The sequence below is a fragment of the Cydia pomonella genome, chromosome 7 (genome assembly GCF_033807575.1).
Source record: "Cydia pomonella isolate Wapato2018A chromosome 7, ilCydPomo1, whole genome shotgun sequence".
NCBI lineage: Eukaryota > Metazoa > Arthropoda > Insecta > Lepidoptera > Tortricidae > Cydia > Cydia pomonella.
This window is the reverse complement of record NC_084709.1, coordinates 6,205,901-6,221,128: the sequence shown is the minus strand read 5'-3', so window position 1 is coordinate 6,221,128 and position 15,228 is coordinate 6,205,901. Positions and strand designations below refer to the sequence as shown.

Here is a 15,228-nt window from a genome sequence, read left to right as displayed (position 1 = left end):
AAAACAATGCCTACAAGAACCGTTGTTCAAATCGAAAAATTTGTATACTTGGCTCGTATTGTATGTCTGGCAAAATAATATCATTTATATCTTACTCACCGAGATTGCTGGTTTTCTTATTTCATCCATAATCCTTCATTGGGCGTAGATTACTTGGAAGAAAATCTTAGATTCTCTTCCGATGAAAATTTTATGGCGTGGAGCGGTGAATTCAAATTTCATTTGACAGATGACAGTTCCATAGACAAAGTAAAAAATAGTGACGTCCCTACCATGGATCTTAATTTAGGGGTCCGTATTTCCATACGGAACCCTATGATTATAAAAGAAAGTCGAAAGTGTGGTATGCACGCTTTACTCACAGATTCACGAATACAGTTAATAAAATAGAAAAACGCCTTCGGGAATGTCAAAAAAAATTTGGCTTAAAGGACTCGCATCCAGGCCATAATAATATTAAAACAAAAAAATGTCAAAAAAATCTAGTTTGCGTTGTCGGTTGTTGAATGATTGAATGTAGGAAAATTATAGGATTGAACAATTATTGCTTTTATGTACTAAAGCTAATAAAATATTTATCATCATCATCATCATTTAAGAGCATGGCTCTTGTCGGTGGAGTTTTAAATATTTATACGTGTTCTCAAATTAGTCTATGTTTCAATTAATAGTTATAGTTTTGTGGAAACTATTAAAAGAGGTTAAGTGTCAACAAAACAGGGCGCCGTTTAGAAGACGAAAAAAATAGTTTATGCATCATATTTGAAAATGAATAGTGAAAAGAGAAATGCCCGGGGCCGTGGCCGAGGTAGAGGCCGCGGCCGAGGTCGCGGAAGAGGCCGTGGTCGCGGCAAGAAAGTGCCGAAGGTGATGTCTTCTGATGAAGAAGAGTGTTCGGTTGAAGAAAGTTCACAAGACCAGGAGGAGTCCTTAACTACTGAGGAGGTAAAGGAAGAAGTTGAACAAGCCGAACCCCCTAAACGTGAGTAACTAGGCATGGTATCATTGGTGATAATTGTGCTTGTACCTTTTCTCAGAATAATCAGAATTTGATAGTGAAACCCACTGGTTTAAGCAGTTTTTCTGTACTTGATAAAATTAGTAGATAGCTTGATGAAAAATAAATCGTCCGGTAACATTTTAGAGATACCAGGACATCTAATTAGACTATTTGTTAAATCATTGCAATTTCACATTCCTTTATTGCTCTTATAGGGTAATTTTAGGCATCTGAATCATAATTCATATGTAAAAGTGCACCTTTACATTACATTTTTTAAATTGTCTGAGGAAAATATAATTGACCATTTGTTAACCTTTTCAGTGGAAGTCCCTTCTGACATATCTCAACTAGAAGCCCCAGTATTCACAACGCTGCAGCGTGGGCCGCCAGAGCCCATGCTGCGTTTGGACTGGGACCACCGTGCAGCACTCATTGGGGAAAAAGTGCTGAACCCTATGATATACTGCTGTGATATCTGCTCAAAGCCTATACTTATTTATGGTAGAATGGTAAGTGACATTTAAATGATATATTAAACAGAAAAATGTTCTTCCATGACTGTACTGTTTTCTGAATTTCGTAATGCAATCTTCTTCTTTGCCTAGCCTTTTCCCATGTCATTTGGGGTCGGCTCTCCTCGTCATTCTTCGCCAGGCGTATCTGTTCTGGGTCGTCGAGACATTTGTTTGAGCTTTCTTAAGGTCGTTGTTTATGACGGACATCCAGGTCGTAAGGGGTCTACCTCTGCCCGATCTTTTGGAGCCAACGTTGATGCTCAGGACTTGTCTAGTCATGTGATCTTCTGGCCTCCTCATGACATGGCCATACCACTTTAAGCGAGATTCGGAAAGCTTATCTTCTATGGGCCGGATCTTAAAACTGCCGCGGATGTGCTCGTTTCTAACCCTATCAAGTAGAGTGACACCTCCTGCCCACCTCAACATCTTCATTTCTGTTGTGTGCAGTTTTGTGGTATGGACCTTCTTCAAAGGCCAACATTCAGCGCCGTAGGTGAGAGCCGGTCGGATTGCGGATTTGTACACCTTCCCCTTCACACGCACCGGCATTCTGCTGTCGCATAGCACACCCGATAGTTCCCGCCACTTTATCCACCCCGTGCTGATGCGGTGAACTATGTCAGCGTCAATGGAACCGTCATTGGCTACAACCGATCCAAGGTATTTAAATTGGCTGACTTCCCGGAGCTGATGGTTTTGCAGTTTCACCGGATTGCACTGCTGGTTGGGATCCGAGTAGCAGCAGCGCATGTACTCCGTCTTCTGTCGACTTATTTTTAGTCCGCCTGACTCAATAGCGGCTCTCCATACTTCAAGGGATTCTTCCAGGTCACTGAGGTTATCTCTGATAAGAACGACGTCGTCCGCATACAATAGGTCCCAAGGCGGCGTCTTATGTAGGTTTGCCGTTAGGTGATCCATTACTAGATTGAATAGCAATGGGCTCAAAGCCGAACCTTGGTGTACACCTACTCCTATTTGAAAGTCGTCGCTTACTCCCGCTGGATTTCTCACTTGTGTATGGACGTCAGTGTACATGTCAGTGACTACTTGGATGTACAATTCCGGTACTAATTGCGCGCGGAGAGATTGCCCGATTAGCTGACGTGGGACTCTATCAAAGGCCTTTTCAAGGTCTATAAAGGCAAGATAAAGGTCCTTTTTTATCTGTTTATGTTTTTCAAGAAGAATCCTTAGACTATGTAGTGCGTCAGTCGTTGACCTTCCCGCTACAAACCCGCATTGGTTCTGGGTTACAGTGGTAAGTTGTAGCAATCTGCTATTGATGACTCTTTCCCATATTTTAAATGTGTGCGTAATGCAATAACATTTGCTACTAAACACAAGCAGCAAATAGCAAATGTACAAACTCGCAATAAAAACTATTCAATGCGTTAACAGAGGGGCAACACTCCTCCTTTTGGGTATTCTCGGCTCCGTTCGGCTCAGCATTGCTCCGAGCAATTATTAGTGTTGCAACTTGACGACCCAATGTGTGCACATCCACAGATAAGATAATGACTTGAATTTTGACAACCCTAAATAGCCGAAAGAGATAGTGCCAAACATTAGAAAGGGACAGCATGATTCTTCCCTGAATTGTTGCTGTCACACTTGAGTTTTGTCATTTCTGGTAGTACTATTATTTATCCTGTGGCATTAACAAGCTGTGGCAAAACCAATGTGAAAGCCAGTCACACTTAGGCCTAGCGCGCATTGCGGATTTCTGCCGTGCGTTTTTTTTCCGCAAAATCTGTGAAGTATATAACCTCCTTGAAATGCGCGCACTGCGGATTAAAATCTGTGGTTTGCTGCGGAATGGTTGCGGTGCGGCGCCGCACGAATTTTCTGCATCCTATGGACCGGCCGGCAGACATCCAGTGACGCAGTTGTTCTTGCGACACGGTGCTGCGCGGTCATGTCGTCGCCTAGCGTGTCTCCGAATTTTCAACGTCCGTTCTTAACTTGAGTTGGGACTAGAATGGCAAAACGTGCGGATATGTCACCGCTGTGCGCGTACTGGACACGCGGATTTTTTTCCTTTGCGATTTTAAAAACGCACCGCAACTCGCCGCACCGCAGTGCGCGCTAGGCCTTACCCATATTGGATTTGGACTTTTTATTTTAAGGTCAGAGTTAGACAACTGGAGAAGTACCTCCACCTTACAGAAAGCAGCAGCCAAATAACACTAGACCCTACTGATAGTGTTGTGTTCCTGCCGGTGAGTAAGGTTGCCAGAGCTCAACGACGGGGGGGCGGGTTTAGGGTTGGCAACGCGCATGTAACTCCTCTGGAGTTTCAGGCGTACATAGGCTACGGAGACTGCTTACCATCAGGCGGGCCGTATGCTTGTTTGCCACCGACGTAGTATAAAAAAAGACACTTATTTGTTTTAAGAACTATCTTTTTTTTTTTGTGTTGAAATGATTTTATTTTATTTTTCCAGATACCATGCAAGCATGTTTTCTGCCTTTCTTGCGCGCGGGCAGACCACACTCACTGTCCACGGTGTAGGGAAAAGGTAGGTTTGTTATGTCCATTTATAGGGTAAAAATGTAACTAACAACTATGGATTTTTTATCCGAAATAAAATCATTTTATTTTATTTATTTTATTATTTATTATAGGTACTCGCGGGCTTGGTTTCCGCAACTGGACGTCATTTAATTGCACCTATTATATTTTATAGACGCATTGATTGACACCATCACAATCCAATTACTACTAGCCTGCTAAATTCATTCATTATGGCATTTGTAATGACAAAGTGTGATAATGCCATCATAAATGACAAATTTTTATGAAAATATGTTGAGATTTATAAAGATACATGGAAAGATACCTGTGACATGGGGCGGTGTGACTCTGTATGGAGGCAGGGGAGACGCCCTTGCACATCCTCGCAGTGCCCTTGCCTAATGCGCACTCGTGATTCAACCCTGGGCAGACATATATTACGCCTAGAGGAGTTAAGGTCTCTCGAGATCAAAAAGATCCTCCAGCTGTTTGAAGTTGCAGGCTTGGATCGAGAGTTGTAGTAGGTGGCGATCACAATAGATCAGGGATGGTCGCAGTGATACATAAGCTGTAAAGCCTTACATAGCCCCTAACAGCAAGAAGAAGACCCCCCACACTTCGTTGTATTAGAGTTGGTGCATAGGCTTTAGACGGACTCTAACACTTCTCTTGTATTGGCAGGTGCTGCGCGTGGAGCAGACAGGCCTCGGCACGGTGTTCATGTGCACGCACTCGGGCACGCGGTACGGGAACACGGGCTGCCGGCGGACATACCTCTCTCAGGTACGGTTTAAACAGTTAACCGTTTCTAATTTACCCCTTTGACCGAGAAGACGTCTGACATTCGCAGTTACAAGCCCAATTGATATTGTGTATTTCGATAAGGTTCACGAGGACGCCTCGCACACGATTGGCGTGGCACTTATTGGTTATAATGAGAAGGTTGCAAACATTGGGAACAAGGTGGACTGATGATATTCATGCAAGGAACTATTGAGAAGGCCTATGTCTGGTGTATTTCTTTAGGCTGATCAACCCAGTATCATTTATTTATATAAGTTATTTTCGCTTTAAATTTGTTTTTTACAAGCTTCAATAAATGTGTTATTTGAAATTTGACTCAGTTCTTGATGTCTGTAATACAAAGTTGAATTTCGATACAAATTTGACTTATTTCTGTACATACCTGTATGGAGTAGTGTACATATATTATAACACCTTAATAATTCAGTAGGACATGCACTGTTGTCCTATATGTCGTCTGGGGTGGTTTACTATTGAACTGAACTGGTTACAGAAATTCAGTGACAGACATCACAAATCACAACTCGTGAGATTAGGTTTATTAAAAAAAATCTTGATGGTCATCTGGAGTCTATTATTTATTTCCATACTCTTACAAATTATTCATTTTCATTAGAATTTTTTATATATGTTTTTAAGCTATTGTTGTTTCCGTTGATTTTTCTTCTTTCTAGAGGTATGGATCCCGTTTGGTTAAAGGCCTCCCATTTCTTCCATAAATGTTTGTTTGGCATTGTACATCCAGTACCCTGGAGTACCCCTACCGAACGTTACCGCCTGTGACACGGTATCAGCCATTAACACAGTCTGATGTGCAGAGGGACCTGCAGGCGCACATCAACCACCGCCACGTGTCGGGCGCCGAGCCGCTCGCCGCCGAGCCCGCCGCCGTGGCCGTCGTCAAGCCTATCTCGGTAAGCGAAAACTTTCTATAGTTTATATAGAGGTTTAGAGGCAGACCAAGATAAGTAGGCAGCGATTTTGACAGCCCAGACAGTGCAAGTGTTATTTTAAACGTCAAACTTTTACTTAACACTTGCACAAGCTGGGCTATCAAAATCGTTGCCAACTTTACTTGGTCTGACTACGCACTCGCTGCACAGTGGCGACTCGCAAGCGACTGCTAGTCGACGGCGACCCTAGTATCACGGGTTCAAATGGAAGCATTCACAGTGCGAGCAACAGTCGAGACGACAAATTTGTATCAGTCTCTCTCTCGAACATAAAGAATACCATGTTTTAGTTATGCTTGGCATTCGGCTTCATCTCCTGGCCCTAATTGCCTATGTTTTAGGCGCCCAGAGACCAAGTCGCTAGCGACTAGTCGACAGTGCGTAACGGATTAGGCGGGACGTAGACAAAGACGGAAATAATACTCGTATTTAGCGATGCGACAGACAGACGGACGCATCGAGTCGCACCATAAGGGTTGTTTTGTACCTTTTTGGTACGGAACCCTAAAATGTTTTTTCCAAATAAATAGGTGTTTCACTTGGTACATAGTCAAATATAACATTAATAGTGTTAATTTGGCCATTGTTCTTATAAAATGTATCTCTGTTATGTAGTTGTTTTATGCAATAGTGTTTTATTACTAATAGAACATATTGTGACAGGTCGGAAGCGGGGTTGGAGTATCCAACGACCCGCGGCACGCGGTGTCGACGCGCCGGAATCTCATCACGGTGCCCATTCAGGACCCGGACCCTAATTATTACAATTATTATCAGGTTAGTATCAAGAATTTTTGAAATATAAGGTTATTGTGGGGAAGATGGTATAGATGAACGTGCCAATAAAGGGTATTCTATCTATCTATCTATGGCATATACATTTTTTTATTGGTTTTTACCATCCATCATAGGACTTGTTAACAAGTTCTTGAAACTGTGTGTGTATAAAGCCGGACCAGAAATATATGATCATTGTCAAGAGGGCGCTGTTATTCTCATGTATAGGGTGCCAGTTCAGTTTAGTATGAAAAATTTAGTTCCAATAAAATTCCGCAATATAGCGTGTGATCATATGTTACTGGTCAGGCTTTTCATACTTCGGTCAGACAGTCAGAAAGAAAGGGCTTCGTTCCTTCTGCTCTACTTTCCCTTCCTTACCTTCTGTAAGTGGACTTTACACAAACGCAAGAGTTAGAAGCGACTAAAGACCTTGTAGACGGTCTTCTCCACATTGAGCTTCATTTGATTATTATTAAGAGCCCTTAATCCTTGGAGCGTTCTCCGATTTCACGAAATAACGCTCGATAGATGGCGTTGGCGCTCGGTACGCGAGCGCCGGCAACGCGACGCGCGTTTCAATGCAGACTAGAATAATCTTGATAGTTTTCAATATAATTTCAAGCAACATTAATTTTAGTGTCATATGATATCATATGGGCACTCTTTATTTTATTGTATATGCACAGTAGTTTTTTTTTTATGTACACTACTACTAAGTGTACAGACTACAGAGTGTACTATAACCCTTGCTCTTTATTCTGTCTCTTTCACACCAATGGAAAATGAAGAAGTTACTAAATGACTGCAGGTATAAATAAAGTATATTAGTGCGATAGAGAGACAGATAGTGTTTCGTTGTCGTATCGTAAACGATTGGCATGTTGGCCACACACTTGCTTAGTGCCTAGCCAAAATACCAATCGTTTGCGTATATTAGTGCGATAGAGAGAGAGTAGTGTTTCGTTGTCGTATCGTAAACGATTGGCATGTTGGCTACGCACCCATGATACCTAGCCAAGAAGCCAATCGATTGCGCATATTAGTGCTATAGAGAGACAGATAGTGTTTCCTTGTCGTATCGTAAACGTTTGGCATGTTGGCTACGCACCCATGCTGCCCAGCCAAGATGCCAATCGTTTGTGCATATTAGTACGAGAGAGAGACAAATAGTGTTTCGTTGTCGTATCGATTGGCATGGTGGCTACGCACCCATGCTGCGTAGTCAAGATGCCAATCGTTTGCGCACATTAGTGCTATAGAGTTTCAGTGTTATTTGAAATCACGTTAGGGTTTGTATTATTATTTTTGACCCGAATGAAGTCCATCCAGGTTCTTATGATGGAGTCAGGAGTTGGTCACCAGAACTCCTAATCTACTCATTATAATTCCATCGTGCTTGGGCTCAAAAGATTTGCCCTGACGAACACCATCGATCTAGATGAGGTCCAGGGTCTCATGACGGAGTCAGGAGTTGGTCACCAGAACTCCCCAGAACTCCTAATCTACTCATCATAACTCCATCGAGTTTGGGCTCAATAGATTTACCCTGATGAGCACCATCAATCTAGATGAAGTCCAGGGTCTCATGATGGAGTCAGGAGTAGGTCACTAGAACTCCTCATCTACTCATTATAATTCCATCGTATTCGAGCTCAATAGATTTGCCCTGACGAGTACCATCGATCTAAATGAAGTCCAGGGTCTCATGATGGAGTCAGGAGTTGGTCACCAGAACTCCTAATCTACTCATTATAATTCCATCGTGTTTGGGCTCAAAAGATTTGCCCTGACGAGTACCATCGATCTAGATGAAGTCCAGGGTCTCATGATGGAGTCAGGAGTTGGTCACCATAATTCCTAATCTACTCATCATAACTCCATCGTGTTTGGGTTCAATAGATTTGCCCTCACGAGCACCATCAATCTAGATGATGTTCAGGGTCTCATGATGGAGTCAGGAGTTGGTCACTAGAACTCTCAGGGTCTCATGATGGAGTCAGGAGTTGGTCACTAGAACTCCTAATCTACTCATTATAATTCCATCGTGTTTGGGCTCAAAAGATTTGCCCTGACGAGTACCATCGATCTAGATGAAGTCCAGGGTCTCATGATGGAGTCAGGAGTTGGTCACCAGAACTCCTAATCTACTCATTATAATTCCATCGTGTTTGGGCTCAAAAGATTTGCCCTGACGAGTACCATCGATCTAGATGAAGTCCAGGGTCTCATGATGGAGTCAGGAGTTGGTCACCATAATTCCTAATCTACTCATCATAACTCCATCGTGTTTGGGCTCAATAGATTTGCCCTCACGACCACCATCAATCTAGATGATGTTCAGGGTCTCATGATGGAGTCAGGAGTTGGTCACTAGAACTCCTAATCTACTCATTATAATTCCATCGTGTTTGGGCTCAAAAGATTTGCCCTGACGAGTACCATCGATCTAGATGAAGTCCAGGGTCTCATGATGGAGTCAGGAGTTGGTCACCAGAACTCGTAATCTATTTATCATAACTCCATCGTGTTTGGGCTCAATAGATTTACTCCGACAAGCACCATCAAATTACCATTATGATGAATAGATTAGGAGTTCTGGTGACCAACTACTGAGTCCATCATGAGACCCTGGACCTGATCTAGATTGATGGTGCTCGTCAGGGCAACTCTATTGAGCCCATACACGATGAGGTTATGATGAGTAGATTAGGAGTTCTGGTGACCAACTCCTGACTCCATCATGAGACCCTGGGCCTCATCTAGATCGATGGTGTTCATCAGGGCAAATCTATTGAGCCCAAACACGATGGAGTTATGATGAGTAGATTAGGAGTTCTGGTAACCAGCTCCTGACTCCATCATGAGACCCTGGACCTCATCTAGATTGATGGTGCTCGTCAGGGCAACTCTATTGAACCCAAACACGATGGAGTTATGATGAGTAGATTAGGAGTTCTGGTGACCAGCTCCTGACTCCATCATGAGACCCTGGACCTCATCTAGATTGAAGGTGCTCGTCAGGGCAACTCTATTGAGCCCAAACACGATGGAGTTATGATGAGTAGAGTAGGAGTTCTGGTGACCAACTCCTGACTCCATCATGAGACCCTGGACCTCATCTAGATCGATGGTGCTCATCAGGGCAAATCTTTTGAGCCCAAACACGTTGGAATTATAATGAGTAGATTAGGAGTTCTAGTGACCAACTCCTGACTCCATCATGAGACCCTGGACTTTATCTAGATTGATGATGCTCGTCAGGGCAAATCTATTGAGCCCGAACACGATGAGGTTATGATGAGTAGTTTAGGAGTTCTGGTGACCAACTCCTGACTCCATCATGAGACCCTGGGCCTCATCTAGATCGATGGTGTTCATCAGGGCAAATCTATTGAGCCCAAACACGATGGAGTTATGATGAGTAGATTAGGAGTTCTGGTGACCAGCTCCGGACTCCATCATGAGACCCTGGACCTCATCTAGATTGATGGTGCTCGTCAGGGCAACTCTATTGAACCCAAACACGATGGAGTTATGATGAGTAGATTAGGAGTTCTGGTGACCAGCTCCTGACTCCATCATGAGACCCTGGACCTCATCTAGATTGAAGGTGTTCATCAGGGCAACTCTGTTGAGCCCAAACACGATGGAATTATAATGAGTAGATTAGGAGTTCTAGTGACCAACTCCTGACTCCATCATGAGACCCTGGACCTCATCTAGATCGATGGTGTTCGTCAGGGCAAATCTTTTGAGCCCAAACACGATGGGATTACAATTAGTAGATTAGGAGTTCTGGTGACCAACTCCTGACTCCATCATGAGAACTTGGACTTCATCCGGGTCAAAAATAATAATGCAAACCCTAACGTAATTTCAAGTGAAAATGCGTTTTTCAGAAAATCGCAGCCAAATAACACTAGACCTTACTCATAGTGTTGTGTTCCTGCCGGTGAGTAAGGTTGCCAGAGCTCAACGAGGGGTGGGAGGGGGTTAGGGTCGGCAACGCGCATGTAACTCCTCTGGAGTTGCAGGCGTACATATGCGGGCCGTATGCTTGTTTGCCACCGACTTAGTATTAAAAAAAAAGTAACACTGAAAATCCATCAATAAGCGAGTCTGTTAGGCATACTGTAAAAAATGAACTTTTATTAAGATTTTCTAATCGCAGTATATAGCACTTCTCGGAACTCCGTAGCTGATTACGATCGCAACGAATGCCTGACAATCGAGCACAGGTCCGTCCTCTAAGCGCGCTCCGCGCGGACTGAGAGCGGGGCGTCGCTGCTGCGTGATTTATACGTGTTTTAAAAAAATATAAATTTACGGCAATGTAGGTCCCATAGTTACGATTTTTTTTTTATAGGTTAACATAAAGTTACAGTTTGCTATAATATTATTTTTAAAGCAAAATATGCGTACAATTTGCGGAAATAAAATATAATAAAACCCTGTTTTCGCCAAAAAAATGAAGAAAACTCGGAAGGTATTTTATCAGTTTTTTCAAATGAATCTTCGATTGTTAATCATTCCAGCCCCTCGTACGAGATATGTTGAATCAAATTGTAGTCATTCATGTACCAAATGATTCTTGTTTATAGCAAAATTGAGAACCGAAACGCCACATCTCACTGCAAAATTTGGAAAAGACTCCCAAAAAACCTCATTAAAAAAGAGGTTTAAAAGAGAAAATGAAAATTTGAACTGTTGGAGCCCCTAGTTTAGGAAACGATTATTTAAGTACGTTATCAGTTTTTGAATAAATACTAATAGTTACGTCGTAATCTTGAATGAAAAAGGAAGCATTTTACAAAATACGCTCGTCTGTAGGAATAAGGACTCTTAAAGAGTAAGTTGAAACGCATCTTAAAAACATGCTCGAAAGAAATACTTGAATACTAATTTTGTGTTTCCAACAAAGTTTCGGAGAGTAATATTATACGAGTATTAGCAACTACTCAAGCATTGATTTAGTACCTATTGAAAGTTAGATGACTCTGTGTACTAATAATTCTGCTTCGCGTCGCGCTACCACATTTCTTTGGATAATTAATATAATCATCAATCATAAAAATTGTTTGGTTTAGAATTACACGATAGATGGCGCTGCTCCGTGTAGCGAAACCCTGCATCACGCTAACAAAATTATTCTCAGGACAATGATTCCATATTCAAATAAAGATTGGTGCGTTTATGAGTTGCACGATAGATGGCGCTGTTCCATGTAGTAAAAATCCTACATCGCGCTATTAAGATTTTTATTGCTATAATGATCTTAAAGCCGTGTTAAAAATATTTTGTCAATAAATTGAATGTTAGATCAGTTAGATGGCGCTGTTCGGTTCGGTATCGGGTATGGCGAAAATCCTATATCGCACTATCCAGGGGTATCAGAATTTTCAATGGATACTAATGAAAATACTACATGATAATGTGACCCCCAGATTAGAGTAAGAACTTTGTAGTTAACAATATGCGCGTTATATGACGTTGTTTGTTGATGTAAACATTCTGAGGCGTGCTAGGAAGATTTTAAAGATAAGGATTAGTTTATTTTTCAAGTAGGCATATTACAATGCGCTCTTGAACGTCAAATAAAGTAACGCTGGCTGTAACTCTACACCTTTTTCCGGTCTGATGATGAAGGTGCCATAGGGCACGTGTAAGAAAATACCATAATTGTGTGCTATAGCTCTTTAGAATCTCCTTTGAGAGTAATAAAACTTTATATGTAAATTTGTTTTTGTTGCAAGCTTTATTTAACTTGCAATGTAACTATGTATGTTTGTACGGGTCAAATCTTGCAAGATAAATTAAACCCACTTCCCGGTATCCGATGAAACTGAAAGTTTGCATACATATGTAAGTCGGGTGACAATGTAACATTATGGTATCATTGAGCTGATAATTATGGATACAGCCATAGGAACATTAGATACTCTGTGATAAAACAACGCAAACAGTTTCCTGTGGAAAGAAAAGCAGTCGGCGATAATAGCTTGTACTAAAAATGAAATTTTGGACAAAAACTTATTTGAAATTGTTTTAGCAGCCCGTGGCGCCGGTGGCGGCGGGCGCGGGCGCGGCGGGCGGCGTGCCGGCGCACAGCCTCGGCGTGCCGCCGCCGCAGTACTACGCGCCCGGCGCCTACCCGCCCGCCTACTCGCAGCCGCAGCCGCCGCCAGGTCTGTATGCTCATTCTGACCAAAAGTGGCGCCATATTATAGATCAAAGGCCAAAGGTATGGCGACATCGTTTCGAGCGATGACGCCGCAACCTTTAGCCGATGCCCGATAAGATGGCGCCACTTTTTAATATTTAGCCCATATCAGTGAAAGAATAAGGATCAATGTCAAATGGCGTTCTAAAAGATTTAGACATGTGTCGAAAGATGGCAGGAAATTTACTGTGGTTACAAAATTTTCTTTGAGAATCCACCTCAGGAAATTAATTTGACGCCACTAATGTGATTCCGGCTTCAGCATTAGCAAATGTTGCAGGCGGCAGCATGGCGCCGGCCGCGGCCGCGCCGGCGCCCGAACGCTGGCCGGACGGCTACGCGCCCGCCTGGCCGCAGCACTACTACCGGTAGCCGCGACCACACCGCCGCCCGAGCGCTGGCCGGACGGCTACGCGCCCGCCTGGCCGCAGCACTACTACCGGTAGCCGCGTCCACACCGCCGCCCGAGCGCTGGCCGGACGGCTACGCGCCCGCCTGGCCGCAGCACTACTACCGGTAGCCGCGTCCACACCGCCGCCCGACCGCTGGCCGGACGGCTACGCGCCCGCCTGGCCGCAGCACTACTACCGGTAGCCGCGTCCACACCGCCGCCCCAGCGCTGGCCGGACGGCTACGCGCCCGCCTGGCCGCAGCACTACTACCGGTAGCCGCGTCCACACCGCCGCCCGAGCGCTGGCCGGACGGCTACGCGCCCGCCTGGCCGCAGCACTACTACCGGTAGCCGCATCCACACCGCCGCCCGAGCGCTGGCCGGACGGCTACGCGCCCGCCTGGCCGCAGCACTACTACCGGTAGCCGCGTCCACACCGCCGCCCGAGCGCTGGCCGGACGGCTACGCGCCCGCCTGGCCGCAGCACTACTACCGGTAGCCGCGTCCACACCGCCGCCCGAGCGCTGGCCGGACGGCTACGCGCCCGCCTGGCCGCAGCACTACTACCGGTAGCCGCGTCCACACCGCCGCCCGGACGGCTACGCGCCCGCCTGGCCGCAGCACTACTACCGGTAGCCGCGTCCACACCGCCGCCCGAGCGCTGGCCGGACGGCTACGCGCCCGCCTGGCCGCAGCACTACTACCGGTAGCCGCGTCCACACCGCCGCCCGAGCGCTGGCCGGACGGCTACGCGCCCGCCTGGCCGCAGCACTACTACCGGTAGCCGCGTCCACACCGCCGCCCGAGCGCTGGCCGGACGGCTACGCGCCCGCCTGGCCGCAGCACTACTACCGGTAGCCGCGTCCACACCGCCGCCCCAGCGCTGGCCGGACGGCTACGCGCCCGCCTGGCCGCAGCACTACTACCGGTAGCCGCGTCCACACCGCCGCCCGAGCGCTGGCCGGACGGCTACGCGCCCGCCTGGCCGCGGCACTACTACCGGTAGCCGCGTCCACACCGCCGCCCGAGCGCTAGCCGGACGGCTACGCGCCCGCCTGGCCGCGGCACTACTACCGGTAGCCGCGTCCACACCGCCGCCCCAGCGCTGGCCGGACGGCTACGCGCCCGCCTGGCCGCAGCACTACTACCGGTAGCCGCGTCCACACCGCCGCCCGAGCGCTGGCCGGACGGCTACGCGCCCGCCTGGCCGCAGCACTACTACCGGTAGCCGCGTCCACACCGCCGCCCGAGCGCTGGCCGGACGGCTACGCGCCCGCCTGGCCGCAGCACTACTACCGGTAGCCGCGTCCACACCGCCGCCCGAGCGCTGGCCGGACGGCTACGCGCCCGCCTGGCCGCAGCACTACTACCGGTAGCCGCGTCCACACCGCCGCCCGAGCGCTGGCCGGACGGCTACGCGCCCGCCTGGCCGCAGCACTACTACCGGTAGCCGCGTCCACACCGCCGCCCGAGCGCTGGCCGGACGGCTACGCGCCCGCCTGGCCGCAGCACTACTACCGGTAGCCGCGTCCACACCGCCGCCCGAGCGCTGGCCGGACGGCTACGCGCCCGCCTGGCCGCAGCACTACTACCGGTAGCCGCGTCCACACCGCCGCCCGAGCGCTGGCCGGACGGCTACGCGCCCGCCTGGCCGCAGCACTACTACCGGTAGCCGCGTCCACACCGCCGCCCGAGCGCTGGCCGGACGGCTACGCGCCCGCCTGGCCGCAGCACTACTACCGGTAGCCGCGTCCACACCACCGCCACCCGCACCGGGACAAAGCTCCGTCTCACTACAGTGTACGACCTCAGTGGCTCCGTTCGGCGGGACGTTATGGTTGGGGAGCCCAACAGGGGACTTTTGTAGTTACTCTAGCACGTCAGATTAAAATATGATATTTCGCTATCCCGTGAAGTCTACCTTATCCACTTTTAGCCGTCCTTTTATCCGTTGGTTGGTGGGTTGTTGATGGGGTGTTCAAAAATCGTTATGCAGATTAAAGATTTGATCGTTTTAGTCCAAATTACTGCTATTTTGTGC

At 46.7% G+C, this 15,228-nt stretch overlaps 1 protein-coding gene and 1 long non-coding RNA gene across 3 annotated transcripts in view; one reads left to right on the top strand and one right to left on the bottom strand.

The window, feature by feature from the left end:
* The window catches only part of LOC133519680 (uncharacterized), a 75,670-nt gene extending 75,103 nt beyond the window's left edge, over positions 1–567 (bottom strand). The window contains exon 1 of the long non-coding RNA XR_009799654.1: positions 100–567. This is a non-coding gene — a long non-coding RNA (uncharacterized LOC133519680). The remainder of the gene's footprint in view (positions 1–99) is intronic.
* Positions 568–572: 5 nt separating this feature from the next.
* LOC133519674 (E3 ubiquitin-protein ligase Hakai) lies at positions 573–13,301 on the top strand. Of its 2 annotated transcripts, none has more exons than XM_061853730.1 (8): positions 573–982; positions 1,325–1,512; positions 3,969–4,043; positions 4,721–4,822; positions 5,662–5,757; positions 6,460–6,573; positions 12,629–12,761; positions 13,077–13,301. In XM_061853730.1, exons 1-8 carry the CDS (start codon positions 769–771, stop codon positions 13,166–13,168), a joined length of 1,014 nt encoding a protein of 337 aa, XP_061709714.1. In that variant the 5' UTR covers positions 573–768; the 3' UTR covers positions 13,169–13,301. The 2 variants fall into 2 exon arrangements, with proteins under 2 accessions (XP_061709714.1, XP_061709713.1); XM_061853729.1 differs by having other exon boundaries at positions 12,626–12,761.
* Positions 13,302–15,228: the final 1,927 nt, after the last annotated feature.

Coding starts and splice junctions, on each gene's coding strand:
- LOC133519674 (XM_061853729.1), top strand. CDS start 769: ATGAATAGTGAAAAGAGAAATGCCCGGGGCCGTGGCCGAGGTAGAGGC. Junction 1,513..3,968: donor TACTTATTTATGGTAGAATG/GTAAGTGACATT, acceptor TTATTTTTCCAG/ATACCATGCAAGCATGTTTT. Junction 4,823..5,661: donor GGCGGACATACCTCTCTCAG/GTACGGTTTAAA, acceptor TCTGATGTGCAG/AGGGACCTGCAGGCGCACAT.